The 18,295-nt window shown below is 41.2% G+C and overlaps 1 protein-coding gene across 1 annotated transcript in view; it reads left to right on the top strand.

The window, feature by feature from the left end:
* The window catches only part of LOC124793741 (synaptic vesicular amine transporter), a 781,226-nt gene extending 764,079 nt beyond the window's left edge, over positions 1-17,147 (top strand). The window contains exon 13 of the mRNA XM_047258044.1: positions 13,856-17,147. Coding sequence (XP_047114000.1) covers positions 13,856-13,924 — 69 coding nt within the window. The 3' untranslated portion in view covers positions 13,925-17,147. The remainder of the gene's footprint in view (positions 1-13,855) is intronic.
* Positions 17,148-18,295: the final 1,148 nt, after the last annotated feature.

Raw genomic sequence — 18,295 nt, 5'->3', positions numbered from 1 at the left:
AACCCTTTATCCCTTTCTGAAGTTTAGCCGCCCTAGAGGCAAACAGCATAATACCATCAGCAAAACGAAGATGGTTCAGATATGATCCATTAACACGTATTCATTCAATTTTTCGCAGTTTACTTATCTGAAAACTTCCTCTAGCACAGTTGAGAGTAGGTTTGCTTAATGTAACCTCCTTGTCGGTCTTTTTTGATTTTCACCTTATAACTACCTTGATGAATTCTAATATTCGGGAGTGCTCCGGTCTGTACCCCGTCAAGCCACCCAAATTTAGATTTTCCGCAGTTTCCCTATTTAGTTTAAGGTAACTGCCAGGATGGTTTCCTTGAAATGATACGACCGATTTTCTGACCGATTATTTCCCAATCCGAGCTTGTGCTGCATCTCCAAATGGAAACTGTATCTTGACGTACGTGTTCTTTACTATACTCACATACAGTATGTTGAATCGATGCCTTCTGTTTCTGGGGATGTTAGGACACATTAACGCTGAAGTCAAGTCTAGACTTTTCTCAGAGCTGGTGAACTCCTGACAATGTGATAATTTATACTAATTGTTCTGTTATATATCTTTATTCTTATCTAGAAAATAATCTATTGCGCCATATCAACTTCTAGAACTGACTGAAAATCAGTTGTTTTCGATCCGGTTCGTGATACTTTAAATAAATAGCTCGTGCACTGCGGAGAGAAGACTGATAGGTCTAACTTACTGTGAATAATACTGTACGTGTTTTTATCTTTTCTGTGAAATATATCTACGTTAGTTGTGTCCTCATCTTTCTATACCTATACAATTCATTAAATTATTCTTTATGTTTTATAAGTCGTAAACGTGTCTTCGTCTCTCCTACCTTCTTTGTTTATTACAATAAACAGCGTAGCCAATGTCATAGTTTACTGGACAGCCTTGATGCACAGTACAATGCTGCTATGTACTTTATAAGTTATACAGGTAATCGATACAGAAGTATTTGGATGTAGATTACGGTAATGGATTTCAGAACAGGTTTCTATAGCTGATCTTCAAGAGCTTCTTGGGAACACTGCTCGTTGCATATTCTTTTAATGTTCCGCCATCCGAGACGGCTTCATTGGTTTACTCGGTAAACAAGAGTAATGTCAATAGCCATTAGGGTCCGATACTGCCCCCATAGGCGCATTTCCGATCGCGACTCTAATATTCATGAGGCTCTTAAAAGCATGCAGCAACTGGAATGACAGTCGTCAATAGCGTGAAATAGTAGACGCCGTAATTTTTGCGTGGATCGAGTGCCCAGTTCGTGCATCAAACGAAAACTGCTCCGCCGTACAACCACAGTATCCGATACGAAGTCTGACAGTGGATTAATGCAGATCGTCCACCGAACACAGGGTTTTCAGAAACATAGTAAAGACGAGGGAGGCACCAATTGAGAGGTGAGTGGTGGAGGATTGTAATCTATGCTGTACAGTAACCACTGAAAAAAATAAACAAAAATTTGAAAAGCAAATTAAAGTCCAGGAAGAAAAACTAAAAACTATACGGTTTGCAGCTGACATCGTAATTCTCTCAGAGACTGTAAATGATCAGGTGAAGGGAATGGATGGTGTTTCGATTCTAAACGAGATTACATATAATGAACATCAACAAAAGTATAGCAACTATAGTATCTAAGGCTTTCCTAGCGTATACGCTACTTCCAGGGTTCTCCGGTGTACTGATAGATCCAATCGTCGAAGGTCCAGGCTAACACTCGTTCCGCCATCATTAGTTGTTGCTGATACAATGAAGTGTCTGTCGCGTGCTGGCGTTATTTATTCCTGCCGGACCAGAGTTCAATCCTCGCCGACCCCACGCCGTCCTATGTGGGGAGGGGGGAGGAGGGGTAGAGTCTCAGTTGCCTACCTTCGACCCTGTCTGTCGCATCTCGCGTCCGGTGTCATTTTCTGTTTCGATGGAGCTTAGTATTGGCTCTCATGCTTTACTCATTACTCAGTTGGAAGCCCGTGTTCCTGTTGATTAAATAATCAGTCACGAGGATTTCATTCGCTTCTTTGAAAATTCATTTGATATCCATTTTCAATGCAGACTTGTTCGGTTGCAGTAAGCGGGTGGGGTGCTCATATTCTGTATATAGATCTTCAATAGCACTGGTTTTTTGTCCAGTATAAGTCCAGTATAAGTTCTTCACATTCACACTGAACTTGGTACATGGCTCTGAGCACTATGGGACTTAACTTCTTAGGTCATCAGTCTCCTAGAACTTAGAACTACTTAAGCCTAACTAACCTACGGACATCACACACATCTATGCCCGAGGCTGGATTCGAACCTGCGACCGTAGCGGTCGCGCGGTTCCAGACTGAAGCGCCTAGAACCGCTCGGCCACTCCGGCCGTCGGAACTTGGTACACCTCCACATTTTTGAGACCCAGTTCGCCACTGTCGGTAACAAAGCTCGTGTTTATTGGCTGGCGGGCGGAAAACTGGCATTATATGGTGTTTTTGCAGTAGTCTTCCTTTTTCGACGATACTTTTCCAGAAAACAATACGAAGCGATCTTCTTATTGTCTTCTTTCGTGTTTCCGTCCTCCGTATCGTTCTTGGGGCTCTTGGTTGTTTTATCCACTCTCGTTCTCTTACAACACCTGAATTCCATCGATGACAACATTCAGTTTACCATGGAAGTAGAAAAGAGGCAAACATCCGTTTCTCTACATCCTAGTTCAGTGTAGGAGCGATGGCTGGCTTGCCCGCAGTGCATACAGTGAGTCAACGCATACGGATTTCTATCTCCACGCCTCCAGCTGCCACCGTCCCGACCAGAAGAACAGAGGTGTGCTAAGTTCCGTGTGAATGAGGAAAAATTTATATTGGACAAACGACCCGCACAGCTGAACATCAAGGTACAAAAAAGAGCACATCCGCTTACTGCAGCCCAACAAGTCTGCAATAGCGGAACACTGCATTGTAAATTGACATAAGGTTAAATTCCAGAAAACGAAAGTCCCATCTACCACCAATAAATTTTGGGACTACATTTTTAAAGAGGCGAATGAAATTCGTTTGACAGAATTTAATCAACAGTGACACGGGCTCCCAATTAAGAGAGGCATGTGAGTTAGTACTAACCTCCATCAAATCAAAACGTCATATCCGGTCGCTAGATGCGACACCGCCACCACCAAACTCAGCCACATGCCCCCAACCCCGAGCTCTGTACGAGGCCGGTGATATCCTAAATCTGGACCGGCAAGTATAAATACCAATAGCGCCTAGTAGACACCTGATGATAGCTGAATGGTTGCTCGCCGAAATGTCGTGGACGATTGGATCCGGCAGTACACTAGAGATCCTTGGAAGTAACACAAGGATAATGAGTGTACAAGAATTAAATTAGGTGATGTTGACTGAATTAGCTTAGGAAGTGAGGCGGTGACAGTAGTAGCCGGGTATAATTTGGTCAGTAAAATAACGGACGATGGTATAAGAAAAGGAGATATAAAATTTATTAAAATATCACATAAATTTAAGTTTCAACAAGCCTTTTTTTTTTCAAATATTTGTCTGGAGTGTCGCCTTATACGTAAAATGAAAAGAGGGCGATAAGCAGTTCAGAGAAGAAATGAATAAAAATTTTTGAAATGTGATGCTACAGAAGAGTACTGAAGATTAGATGGGTACACCGGGTAAGTAATGAAGAGGTATTGCATCGATACATTGAGAAAAGAAACTACTGCCTCAAACTGTCTGCAAGAAAGTTCGGTACGTAGGACACAACCTGAGTGACGAGGGATAGGTAATTTGTTAATAAAGGAAGGATTGTGGAAGGCGAGGGGAGATTACAAAATGGAGAGGGAGACATCATGAAAACAGTAAGCCAAGTCAGCAAATGATTGTAAGTTGTAGTAGCTACGCAAAGATGAAGAAGAGACCTACATGGCGAGCTGCACCAAGCCAGTTTTCGGGTTGAAGACCACATCAAGAAAATTGTAATCTAAGCAAGAAAATCGTCTTAAAACTGACAGGTGCAATGGAAAAAGTAATCATTTTACTTATACAGAGTAATTTCTTGCATTCTCCTATTAAAATTAGTAATTAAAATGTTTTCTGTTAAATTCCGATGCTGCATATTGCACCTACCTTGCTGCAACTGTGTTTGCGAGCAGATTTGTTATACATGCAGGTACTTCGACCAATTTAACAGTTTCTCCAGTTAGATTTTTATTATAACAGTAGTACGTTCCAGCCATGTAGCAAATCAAAGTATTCGCTGTTGGTCAGGCAGAGAACAGACGTTGTCCCAGTTCCAGATCCAGTGGTAATTTCAATTTCCCATCTTTGTTCCTTCGTTAGATGTTACCCAAAGGACGCTCAGAATGAAATCTTCTCGGTTCTCAAGCTATGTAATTTCGAATAAATTCTTCGATCTTTCGACAGATGTCTCAATCATCGTCATCAAGCGTGAAACTACTTTGAGGCAACGACCACAAAACAGGATCCGTGCTGTGGTGACATGGATTGGGACTGGTATGTTGTCAGCCACCAAGACTAGAGATATTTTGTGCCCCATTAAAACAGGCCTTCGAGTAACATGGCGTCCACTGTGAATGCAGCGCTCTCAAACGTTATTGGAAGCGCCGCATATGTAAGCACTAATGCAACGAGATTCCCGCGTAATAACTGTTCATACTTTATGAGTAACCCGTGACGTGTCAGTGCTCTAGGTAGAGATCTGTGGTGGGGGTGTCCCTCTGTTGTTGTTCCCGTGTAGTAATTTGTAAAGACGGAAAAAATTGAGATTTGAGCAGTGATTAAATACTTCGTATAGAAAGGTATGAAGATAAAGGGAATTCACGCTGATTTTCAGAACACACTAGGAGACTCTTCTTCATATTCAACTCTTGCCAGTTGGACAAAGGAGTTTACATTTGTTCGGGACAGGACCGCATAGTGGTTGGCCAAGATGTGCCTCTACGCCAGAAATTATTCCAATAGTGTATAAATAGTCATGGAGAATCACCGACTGAAAGTGCAGGAAATTGTGAAGGTATAGGGATGTTATCTGAACGGGTGAATCACATTTTAATGGTGGAAGTGGATATGAGAAAATTATCTGCCAGATAGGTGCCGCGACTCTTAACGCAGGATCAGAAAAGCATCATAATGGAAGCGTCCGAACAAAGTTTGACATGTTTTCAGAGCAACCAAAAAGATATCTGGCGCCGGTTTTTGAACAAACATGAAACTTGGGTGTTCTGCATTGCCTCAGAGACAAAACAACAGTCAAAGCCGTGAAAACATGTTGATTCACCACAACTTATGCCACCAAAGGCAATACTTTATTTTGAAAGAAATTTCCGTCATGCGACTGTTAATCCTTCATTTGTTTTACACAGTAATGATTTCGGCTTTGTAGCTATTCTCAAATGGATGTTGAAATGTTAAAATATGTATGACCCGTCTGTGAAATATCAATGTCGAAAAAAATATATTTCTGGTCCTATAGACCAGCCGTTGTATTACTTGATACGAGCACATATCCAAGATACATAATATAGCTGATATTTTGCACAACGAGAAACCATTAACGTCCAATGTGGTGTATTTAACATATAATATATGAACTGTTGAAAACAACAGACTGTATGTTAATGGTTTCTCATTGTGCACAGTTATGAAACTGAGCAAAGATTTTTAAGCATGTATTCTGAATATCTATTTGAGCCACTACCACCTTCAGTAATGAGTGATGACGGTCATTTTTCTTCCTGTGTTGCAACTTTATCATTCTTCTTGCTTTACATTACTAATAACAAATTTCAGTATCAGAGGTACACATGTATAGTGAAGGTGCAGCTAGAATGTCTAACTCATTGAAGGGGTGTCCTACAAGATGACTGTAGGTGAGCTCGAGATATTAGTCTCACTTTTATTCAATCAAAACATTTTTTTCCAAGCTAGCACAAAAAATTATTCCCTAAAAAATGAATGTGGCGATACTAAACACACGATTTCGTGAAAAGTAAAATTTTCTGCACTTAGCTGTTTGAAAAGCTCAGTGATACACATTTTCCCAAATAAAATTTATTTCAAAACTGGTATTATCAATTATTCTGTTGCAGTCTCTTCAAGAGGACTGAGTGTTAAACTTCTACTATGTACTAAAAGTAATTATTTTGATTGATATATCCCCAGTGAATGGTTATTCATGTATATAAAGAATAGAAATTTTCCGCAAATCGAATCCTTTCTCCTCACTCACCAACTTGTCCTCACCTTGTAAGATTGAATAAATAAAAATACATTAATATTTGCACACTTTTCGTTAAGTATGATTTAGGCTATTTGTCAGTAATTTTATTAATCACACAGTAACTAAGAATTTACGAGCGATTATCGGTATCTACACAGTCATATTCACTGGATAGCTCACAAAACTTATTATCAGTTGATATTAAGTTGTAAAAATAGCTGACATTTTGTTATTTAAGGATTGCAATATTTGTTGAGTAGATGACGACATGATATTTTCCGTCGAGCAACCTTACTCGAACCCAAACTTTGAATTGCTTTTAATTGTTACATTACTTTTGGTTACATTAATTTCTTCATCAATTTTGAAAAAATATTTCCGCGATAGAGTAACGTAGGTCTTTTACGAGGGATATCACTTAGAAAAAATTAAACCGCGATAACGAAACTTGGTGATTATTTTGGTCATCCTGTGCATATTGACCCTTAGTGCGACACATTTTTGCCACTGATAGATGATTTGGTGTAGACCTTCATTCTATAATTTTAGATTTTGGCTGTTCAGAAAACTTTCTATCTCGAAAATTACTTTGTCCTCATTCTTCAGCTGATGAAAGAGGAAGGCGTCACTAACTTCCACGTCTGGTGACGTGGAAGGGGTGGGGCTATGAAGGGGATGAGGAGACAATATTTGATAGCCCAGCGATATCATGCGTGGCCGAACAAGTTGACTGACAAGGTAACATTCCCATGCATAAACAAACGACCCTGATGAAACTTGGCAGGTATGTAGAGGGCTAAAAACAATGCAGTACTTATTGTTTCGTTTTCATCCAGTCTCACTTTGAAGGGGTAACACACATCCTAGAAGGTGTATGATGTTTAGAGGGGCTAACTTCGAAACCATGATATGTAAAAAAATTGTTTCATATAAACGTTAAAATTTAATTAACGTTCTTGAAAACTGTATGATCAATGTCTGTAATAATTTGAAAGTTTCCAAAATACCCAACGTCCATTAATTACTTGTGTTACAACATGAATTAAAGGCTCTTTCGCGCCACATGCATCCATCTACAATAAAGCTGGCTTCCGAAATACAATTTTTGGAAAATAAGGTGCACACAATGTGGTGTCAGAGTATTTCAACATACCTAATAACATACCTAAAGATTCATTATTATAGTAATTATCCATTTTAATTATTTTGGTTTCATGTTCAGCATAACGTTAAGCATTTCTTCACAGATTATCATTATTGTAGTGATTTTCTTTCATAAAAAAGAGTCACTTTTCATTTTCAGGTAACAAAACATAATTTTGTGAAGTGGTAAACTAAAAAAAAAGACATGAATTTAAAGCTTAAAATAACAATTTAAAACATACAAATTAAGTAAATAAATAGCTAGAACAATAATGAAGTTTAGATAATGTAATTAGGTGCGCTTGAAAGACTCATACACCACATTCTGTACAGCTTATTTTCCAAAGAAGGTATTTCAGAAGCCAGCCTTATTACACATGGATGGATATGGCGTGAAAGCTTCTTTAACATAAGTTGTAACAAAAGTTTCTGTAGTTTAGAAGTAGGTAATGGTGGTAGGATTTTTGGAAAATTTCAAACTATCACATACGTTGATTACATAATTTTCAAGAACGTTAGTTACATTTCAGCTTCCAGACGAAACTTTTTTATATAGCGTAGTTTAGAAGATGTTCCCTCTAAATATAATGTGCCAAATTACCTTTCAGGGTCCATTTTACCCCTTTAAAGGGAAAGTGTGCAAAAAAGAAAAAATCTAATGCATTATTCTGTATCCTCTACATACCAGCCATGTTTCATCAAGATCGTTTATTTATACCTGCGAATGTTTCCTTGTCGGTTTTTTGCAAAATAAGCAAGTGTAGCCTTGGACAGCTTCCCGACACACTTGACCTTGCCAGCCTCCCAGTAATTTCATCAGGAGATTTCGGTAGTATGTTCCGTTAATTGTTTTCCCTTACATGTATAATGTGTTAGCGCCACACCATGACAGAGCCAAAGAGCACTCATCGTCATCTTGTCCGACGACGGTGGGTCTTCGCCTTTTCCGGAGTTGGTAAAACCACTTCTTGTTCTAATTCTTAGCCCCGGGATCATAGTGATGCAGCCATCATTCGTCCACGGTGGTTAGCTGGTTGAAGAAGTGATCTGTATGAACTTGACACAGCTGCAACGTTTCCTCCGCTGCCCCGATTCGGCGAGCTTTTTTAGTGGGTGTGAGCATCCGCTGACGTTGCACTTTGAGAACTCATCCACGAATGATTTCCATATTTTCTCCTGTCATTTCGACTGTGATGCGTCTCTCCTCGAGCACCTATGCCTCCACTTTTCTCGAGAGACCCGGTTCTTCACGCAGAAGTGGGTTGCCACTTCGTTCTTTGCCATCCAGATTTGTTTCGCCCCACTGGAAGGGCCTGCACCTGCTGACCAATGCGTTACGTTGTGGTGCACGGTTGCCGCACCTTTCCAACAGCTCAACACTGGACAATGCAGCGTTGTTCTCCATGAAATGCGGAAAATGAATTCCTGCAAGGTACTTCGCTTTATCAATTGGCTGTGCCACTTTCTTATGTCTCCTTTACTAGCTTGTTACAATAGTGTGGCATGGAGATTCCTATGTGTACCGGGACTGCAGACCTGTATCTGGAAAAAAAATTACTTAGCTTTACTTTTGTTGGCGATAAGACTTTATATCAGCTCATCGTGTAAGGATTAGCAATGCACTTTAAATTCTGTGCGAATACGCTCATGATTTCTCTCCAGTCACTAAAATTTTCTCATCTTCCTTAATTTGTTTGAATTATTCACTACTAGTTTCTGCATTCTTTTAGTAATTATGATTTTTGTCAGTTGTTTGACACACTATTAAACTGGCATTCGCAAGTGATGATCTATCCATCCCCCTCCCCCCCCCCCCCCCCTTCCTTCGCCACACTTGTCTTTCACCAGTTTGCAGTTATCTTTTAATACTTCCAGCTTCTCAGTTATAGTGTGCTCTTTTACCGTATCCCTTCATCTTCAGGGTCAACTTAACACCTCAAGTATTGGGCCTCTTATACAACTATATTTCCCTGAAGCGCTTCTGCTTTTACACTCACGCTCGTTACTGTTGCGTATTCACTTACAAGTGCTTCTCGTGCGTTTTTGAGATACAATAAAGAATTTGCTATGTTTACCTGAGCCTGCGGGCTCGTTATTAGCCATTTGACTTTAATGGCACACTTTTTACCCCCCCCCCTCCCTCCCTTTCAACTTTAAATTAATATACTAATTCTGGTAATGGATATTTACTTGTGAAATCACACATGCTGCTCTTGGCAGCTACGCGCATACAGGTCCCGCAGGAGCGCCACCTGCGAGAGGCGAACAGAAGCTAGTGCCTCTATTCTTCAGCCAATCGGCGAGCGTCATTAGCTCTGTACATGACATACACTGCAGCTCCAAAGAAATTGGTGTAGCCATGCGTATTCAAATACACAGACCTGTAAACAAGCAGAATACGGCGCAATGTCTGGCGCAGTTGTTAGATCAGTTACTGTTGCTACAGTGGCAGGTTATCAAAATTTACGTGAGTCTGAACGTGGTGTTATAGTCGGCGCACGAGTGATGGGACACAAAATCTCCGAGGTAGTGGCGTGCGGCCATTTCACGATTGTACTGTGAATATCAGGAATCCGGTAAAACATCATATCTCCGACATCGCTGCGGACGGAAAAAGATCATGCAAGAATAGACAAACGACAGAAGAGAATCATTCAACTTGACAGACGTGCAACCCTTCTGCAAATTGCTGTAGATTTCAATGCTAGGCCATCAACAAGTGTCAGCGTGCGAACCATTCAACGAAACATCAACGATATGGGCTTTCGGAGCCTAAGGCCTACTCGTGTACCCTTGACGACTGCACGACACAAAGCTATACGCCTCGCCTGGGCCAGTCAACACTGACATTGTGCTGTTGATCACTGGAAACCTGTCGCCTGGTCGAACGAGTCTCGTTTCAAATTGTGACGAACAGATGGACGTGTACGGATATGGAGACAACCTCATGAATCCATGGACCCTGCATGTCAGCAGCAGGCTGTTCAAGCTGGTGGAAGCTCTGTAAAGGTGTGGGTCGTGTGCAGTTGGAGTGATATGGGACCCCTGATACGTCTAGATACGACTGTGACAGGTGACACGTACGTAAGCATTGACACCTGCGATAGCCCAGCACTGAAATCTGCACCAATTTGCGGAAGGGTTGCACTTGTGTCACGGCGAACGATTCTCTTCAGTCGTCGTTGATCCCGTTTTTACAGGCTGTTTTTCCGGCCTCAGTGGTGCCGGAGATTTGATGTGTTAATGGATTCCTGACATTCGCGGTACACTCGTGAAATGGTCGTTCGGGAAAATCCCCACTTGATCGCTACATCGGAGATGCTGTGTCCCATCGCTCGTGCTCCGTCTATAGTACCACGTTCAAACTCACTTAAATGTCGATAACCTGCCACTATAGCAGCAGTCACCGATCTAACAACTGCGCCATACACTTGTTGTTTTACATTGGCTTTGCCGACCGCAGCGCCGTATTCTGGCTGATTACATACCGCTGTATTTGAATACGTATGAGTATACCAGATTCTTTGGTGCTTCAGTGAAAATACACAGTACCCCAAAAAAACGCGAACATAAAATAAAATATGTCGTTCTTCGACCTTACGCAAGCTGCGGGCCCACCGGAAAGGAAACAATTGAATATAACTGAACCGAGGTTTTACTTTCAAAATCTTTTCTTAAGGAATTTACTTTATTTGCCAACGATTCATTAAGAACATTAACACATTTAATCACACTGAGTGAGCGTGGAAGTAGTTGCCAGTGTGTAACTGATGAAAACATATTTCTTTCAACAAATGAAATTTTTATGCCTAAAAACCCTTTCCTTTTTTTAAAAAAAAAAAGATTTAAAAATTATAACCAGAAAGCACCCTGTAATTTTCAAGATACAATTTATTCAGAGACAGAAATAACATTTATTTATTTATTTATTTATTTTATTTTTTATTTTTTATTTTTTTTACAGTATGAGCTTTTGGGCTGAGAATCCTGCCGCTCCCTTTTAACACGGCCGTAGTCACGACCGCTCACAACAACCTCTGAAAGACTACACTGGTGCAAATCTGCAACACATCAGATTACTTTAAACTAAAAATTCTAACAACTCACACAGACACATAAACTATGCACCCCGTAGGAGGGATGGAAATGGTACAAACACTCACATTAAAAAAATTACCTGCCACCGAAAGTGCAACTTGTTTTTAAAAGAAAACTCTTGCGGTGGAAGGGTGGCAACTTTATATATTAAAATGACCATTTAAATAAAAATCCACGAAATGCAGTCTTACATAAAATATACAAACATGCTCCACACTATAAATATACCGCCTCTCAAGATGATAGGCAAGATAAAAACATATTTCAGGAAATCGGTCTTTACACTTCAAGCAATAATTTCGTTAACATCGAATCCGACAAACATGACAGAGGCAGCTATTAACGTACGGCAGACAGACAGGCACTAACTGCCTAACAAATGCAGACAGGAGACAGACGAGCAAGCTGGGCACGAGAGACTGACCGAGAAAACAAGCAGAATTTAACAACTAAATGAAACAACATATCACGAATCACTTAACTTCTAAGAAACTGCGATGTCTGGCGAAGATCTGGCGCAGCACCCCCAAAACGCTCTCCCGAACCGTCCGCTGCCAGCCGCTTCAACGGACGCAGGAAGGCGTGCCGATCGCCCGTTTCACGACGTCGCAGCTCGCACCGGCCAGACCGATGTCATAGGTTGGCTCCTATTGCTCTCGTGTCGGCCGCGAAGCCACTACCCCTCGCTATACGGAGCGGCCCACTGGACTGACGTGGCGACCTCACATGCGCCGATGCTCAAGACGGACAAGTCATCTTGTGACCCAGTGCGCGACCGACCAACCGATCGATCCAACCGCCAATGACCATTGCCTGAACAAACTCGAGCAGACTGGCGGCCTAACATACACTAGCAGTCCGGACGACAGACAGACACTGACTGCCCCACACTGACCCGGCTGACCAACTGACCAGACTCGCCGAGACTGACAGACTGACCTACTCACTCTGACTGACCAACCACCGAGTTTTCTTTTTTGTTTTTTTTTTCTTTATTGTGATTTCATTCCCCTGCCCAGGGCTGTCAGCGGCACAATCCGCCGCTCTTCAGCCGAGTGACATGACAACTTAAAACAAGAATAAAATGTTACATACATAAGGCGACAAAAAGGGGAACTTAAAACAGAATAATGGGAGAAAATGGAGGTAAAAATAGACTGACATGGAGATGTTCATGGAGGACAGTTGAAAAAGTCACCAAAAAGTTAAAAAACACAGTTGGCGATTCTTAAAACACAGAGAAGACACTGAATGGACATGCACAGGTTAAAATTCGGCCACAGTATTAAAAACACTCCAGAACAACACACGTAAAACCCACTTGGAGCACACACGGCGAAGAATAAAACTGCCAGGTGGAACCTGCCGAGGGAAAGGTCAGAGAGGATGGAAATGGAGGGGAAAGCAAGGGGCAGCAGGGGAAGTGGCGGGATGAAGAGAGGAGGGGCATCAGCGGGTACACAAAGAGGCAGGAGACACGTGGGGTGGGAGATGAAGAGGGAACACAAGGCAGGATGGAGTGCAGAGACACTGATAGGGGGCACAAGAGAGGGAGGGGGAGTAGAAGGGGGAAGCCGCTCAGGAGGAGGGCGGGGGAGGAGAGGGAGCCCTGAGGAGGAGGCAGGAAGATGGGGTTAGAGTTGGTCAGGGGGAAGCTCATCATCCGGGGGGGGGGGGGGGGTAGATGGTGGAAGTTGCGTTGGGAAAGGAGATGGAGGGTGGGAGGGTGTGGAGATGGAGAGAGGGTGGGACACAATGGTAAAGGAGCGGCAACTGGCTGGGGGTGGAGAGGAAGGGAGACACCAGGGGATGAGGGGGATCAAGGCAGCGGACAATATATAGTGTGCGGATGTGTTCAAGGAAAAGGAGAAGGTGGGGGAAGGGGATGAGGTCGTAGAGGATGCGGAGTGCATGGCATTCGAGGATTTGGAGGGCTTTATAGAACCGGGGAGGGGCGGAAATCCAAGCTACACTGGCATAACAAAAGACAACCGCCGAGCTGATAGCGCCCCTTAAATGCACGTAACAGGCAACCTTTCCCCTTTCCCACCAGATGGAGACACCAAAGCTGCGATTGCCACAGCAGCGCCACCGCCAGAAACAGAGGGCGACTGCTTCACTCGACGGGCTGCGGCGCGCTCTTCAAAACATAAATTTTTACCACAGCTCAGTAACATCAAGAGAAACCACGGGGTGTATCCTACACTACTTACGCACCTGTATTTCTCAATCATGAATGTATGACATGTACAAATTTGGTTTCATTCCTCTTTTATTGACAATTTCACAACACTTTTCCCGGGATCTCTTAGGAGAGGGACACCTTGCATAACAAATACAGCAGAGTGCAGCTTCGGTGCTTTGCTGTTCCAGTCGCTGATCCTGGGCGAGAAGTCGTCGGTGCGCTACGTGACGTACCAGAACGAGGAGGACGAGGAGTAAGAGGGGCAGACTTCCGCCAGCTCGCGGGGCTGCCAGGGAGGGGCCGAGAGCTGCTCCCGCCGCCAGATATCGCCGCTCACACCCCGACCGGACTACAAGACGACGCGACTTCGGCACCACCTCCAGCCAGCCAGAGGACGGACTCCGCCGAGTCGGCTGCAGCGCTGCAAACGACGGTTCCAGGGACCCGAGATCACGCTGCAGACGGCACGGGGCAGCCCAGTCCACCATTCGCATCTCGTCAGAGCACACTTCTACACGATTCTCACGTATTTCACGAACGTGACAACCTCGCTACCGACGACGTCAACCTGTACAAGGGCAACACTCGCCTCGACGTACAAAACCCAGGCATCTACGAGATAATATGTACAATCGCGACATTCTGTTGCAGGCTTCTTCTTACCACTTACGTCATATACATACGTCTAGGTCTTATTAACGCAACTTTACCGAGACGGACGATTAGAAGACCTGCAATACTTCGGGCGAGGACCAAAGTTTTTTCCTAACTCAAAACTATCTCTCATCCAAATGCTTGAAAGTTATTGTAGAGTATTCCATATTTTTTCAGCTTTGAGTAACAAAAATACGAGAAAAAAAATCCCAAATATTTATGATAGATATTGTTGTTCGTGAAATTTGAAATTATTTTTTTATGGCTCTGTTGAAATATATAAGATAAATACCCACATATTAGGGGGCTTATGAAAAGTTGATTGATACGAGTAAACGCATTATTTTGATACTCCTTTAAACTTCTGTTGTATGTACTCATAATTATCCCCTCATAACTTATGCTAATACTCCATTCCCAACGAATTTCATACCAAAGAGCGAATAGTTTCGGAAACAAACTGCTTGAAGAGAGTAGTACTTAAATATGCTTAATGCTCGAAATATTTTAGTGACCTTTGTCAGTAATGTGATAACCCACCATTCCATTTTCTGAAGACAATCCTTGTATACGTAAATATTCTTCTTTTTCCTTCAGACATCGTGATAATTCATACAGTACGTTAACTGTTACACACATGTAGTCTATTCATTTCCGTTCATACCGATATTTTCGTACAGCGAATACTTCCAAAGCTACTCTATTTTAGACAGTTACAAAAATATGGTATGTTCTGTCAACAGAAATGACAAGTCGATTATTTATGTATTTCCCTCAGTATTTCCCCAATCATTTTTCGCTTATGTTTGTATTTTCTTTCTACTTACTTCCGTCTGCAGTCCCACAGTATTTTATAAATGATGCAATGTTCCGCGTGGACTGTTATTAAATTTATTTACAATTACGATTTCGGCCATTGTGTCATCCTGAAGTAATAGCGCTGTGTGAAATACACCAATGCGTATTTAGTACTGTTAAAATGACATCGTCCATGTGTAACCTACATTTACAAATTTCATATGCGCGAAAACAGAATACCTAGTGATCTATATAAAAGGAAGTAACACTTCAGAGGATAATTCTTATACAGTTCATGCAGGTAAATACTGCACTCTTATTTATAACTATGCGTGCACCAGTTGCAGTACCTGATAAATTTAATAACAGACCAGATGGAACATTCTGGACTTCCTTTTTCTCCCTTTTTTCTTTGAGAATTTTCTGCACATTTATCGTTTCATTGTACCTAAACATTCTTGTATCTACTTTGCAAATGACATCAAATTTAACACCTATTCGTTAAAATTAACACCCATCATTTATCACTTTAAAAATACAGAATATTACTAATTTAAGTCGTAGCTTAACATTCGGTAAACATATCTTCATATCCAAGTTATTTCTGGGAGAAATAAGCTGCGTGAGGAACAATCACTCAAAAGTACTATAACACAAACCTCCGCTTGAAACAGTAGTGCAAAAGAACCTGAAATTGCATAGATTAGAGTAGTTACGAAGATGTACACATTGGAGCCATAAAACAGGGTACACTACTGCTTGCTTTTGTAAGACGGTGTCAGTCTTTTAAAACGCTTCTTCTTTTGTATATATCCATTTCTACACTCTTATAAGTATACTTATTTTCATCGTTGGTATGGAATCTGTGAGTTCCGCATATTTATCAGTTGCATGCCTAAAGTTCACAATACCCAGAGAACACTCCTTTGTTTTGGACAGGTACAGTTTTAATATTCTCCCTTTGTTATACAAGTAAAATAGCGGTTGCAGTATTGCTAACCGCTCAGGACAGGAGCCACCCAAGGATATCTAAATCCAGGAAACTAAAACACGGACATTCGTAATAGGAGTGCCGTTATCCCACGCGGTTCTGGATACCCAAATTCTAAATTTTTCTCATTAAGGACAGCGGCCCGTTATTTGATTCTGTGAATGGCTGCACAGAATCAGCACAGAGGGTTTTATTGTCGACTGTCCATTTCGGTACTTCGTTTCGGATATACAAAAATTTTTCGCTCTGAAGAAGCTTGAATGTTGTTGTATAAGGCGCTCCTATAAAAAAACGCCCGAAAAAGACGCATTTCACTCTATTGTCACAATCTTTGTAAGGCTCTTGTGCATATGTTAAACTGTACCCAATTTGAGACAGGCAGGTTAAAAATAAACGAATTTGCCACTCTTGTATCTATACTAAAGAAGAATGCACTTCTCATTTCGCGTCTGCGCTTTTAAACATTTGGCTATGGACGTTAAGGTATCCTGAGGAATGGACGGAAACAACGATTTCCCCTAGGAGATAAGATACACAGTATTATCGTGTATAGCTAACATAAGGTGTATCAACAAAAAAAATGTTCTGTTTTGTGTATGCTGAATGTTGTTTTTATTAAGAACATTACGGTCGTTCTTCAGACGAGTTGCTCTCTGAGTAGTACTTGTGAACAGACAATAAAATGTCAAGATAAAACACACTTGCTGCAACAATAACGAAATTTATTCAATGATGCATTGTTTGCACGCAATGTAAAAGCTGGTATGGGTCCGAAAACAGTAAAACTGTAAATATAAGATAGTAACAATTGTGCCGGCACGTGGCTTATGCTGCGGCCGGTTCGTATGTTCATAATCTTATTGGTATTATTGTATAAATACGATGCATAACTATATTTACTATGTGTGATATGTAAACAAGTCCTCTTAAGGTATCCCCAACATCAGTGTTGCATTCCGTGTCATTTTAAGTGGAGTGCTTCAATTGCTGTATGATGTTCGCTGAAATGTGGTGCAAATAAATGGATAAAATGATAAGTCTTGTCTCAGATTTTATTCGTACCTCTCCATAAAAAAATCCAAAAATGTGTCGAATCGTATAGAAAATAACAACAGTCTTATAAGTTTCTACTACCTATTGTCTTCTCGAGACAGGCATAGACAAATCTAAAGCAGACATGCAGGTCAGTATATACTTAAATCGTCCTCACCCATTTAATGGTGAAGCGAACGTGAGAAAACTCCATCTCTGTCTGTAGTCTGTATTACTGCCTCTCTCACCCACAGTCCTCACCTTACAGTACCACTTCCGTTCCATTCGCCCACAGCTTTTTTTGGCTATTCTCCTCCTTCCTTGCTTTCTACGCCTCCCTCCTCCATTAATATTAATATTAGCAGGCGAAATTTCGATCATAATCAAACCTATATACACGTTCAAACATACATACACGTATACATATAATAACAGATGCATTCGTACAGAAGATATATATATATATATATTATCTGCACCTATATTCATCACACACTATATATATATATATATATATATATATATATATATATATATATATATTTAGTGTGTGTGATGGATATAAGTGCAGATAATTTTATATGTGTTACCTTAATATACACAAACATCAGTTTCTTGATTGTTCCTTCTCTGTGTCAACCAGTCTTCCCAGAAACTCGTCACTAACTTTACGACGTAATGTTTTCTTCATGGCTGTAAGTGCACCAGGACTACATCTGTCAATATAGACTAACCATTTTGCGTCCACTCGCACACATTTCAATACCTGACCTGCTGCCCAGGGGAAAATAAAAATTAATGACTTGATCTTGAAACGCGTTCTTGGAGGTACTTCCCAACCTAAAAAGATACTACCCATCGTATCTACAATTGTTAGTATGCAAATGACGTAAATAATACTGTAATTTTGTGCAGTACCTTCTCGTCAGTCACTAATAGAAATATCTGCACTTATACGAATTGCACCCTATACATGAGGCTTATTCGAAAAGTATGGGCCATTTACCTACGAGGGTTGAATGAAAATTAATGCCTCCACCTTCGTTAATTGGGTTTGAATGGGAATGTTTTAATAAATCAAACGCAGAAATAATCCTTAGAATGTGATCTTTAATTATCACTATTCACTTTTCCACATAATCACCATCCAATT

The sequence above is a fragment of the Schistocerca piceifrons genome, chromosome 1 (assembly GCF_021461385.2).
Source record: "Schistocerca piceifrons isolate TAMUIC-IGC-003096 chromosome 1, iqSchPice1.1, whole genome shotgun sequence".
NCBI lineage: Eukaryota > Metazoa > Arthropoda > Insecta > Orthoptera > Acrididae > Schistocerca > Schistocerca piceifrons.
Note: the sequence above shows the minus strand (reverse complement) of the source record. Positions and strands in the feature narration are given on the sequence as shown.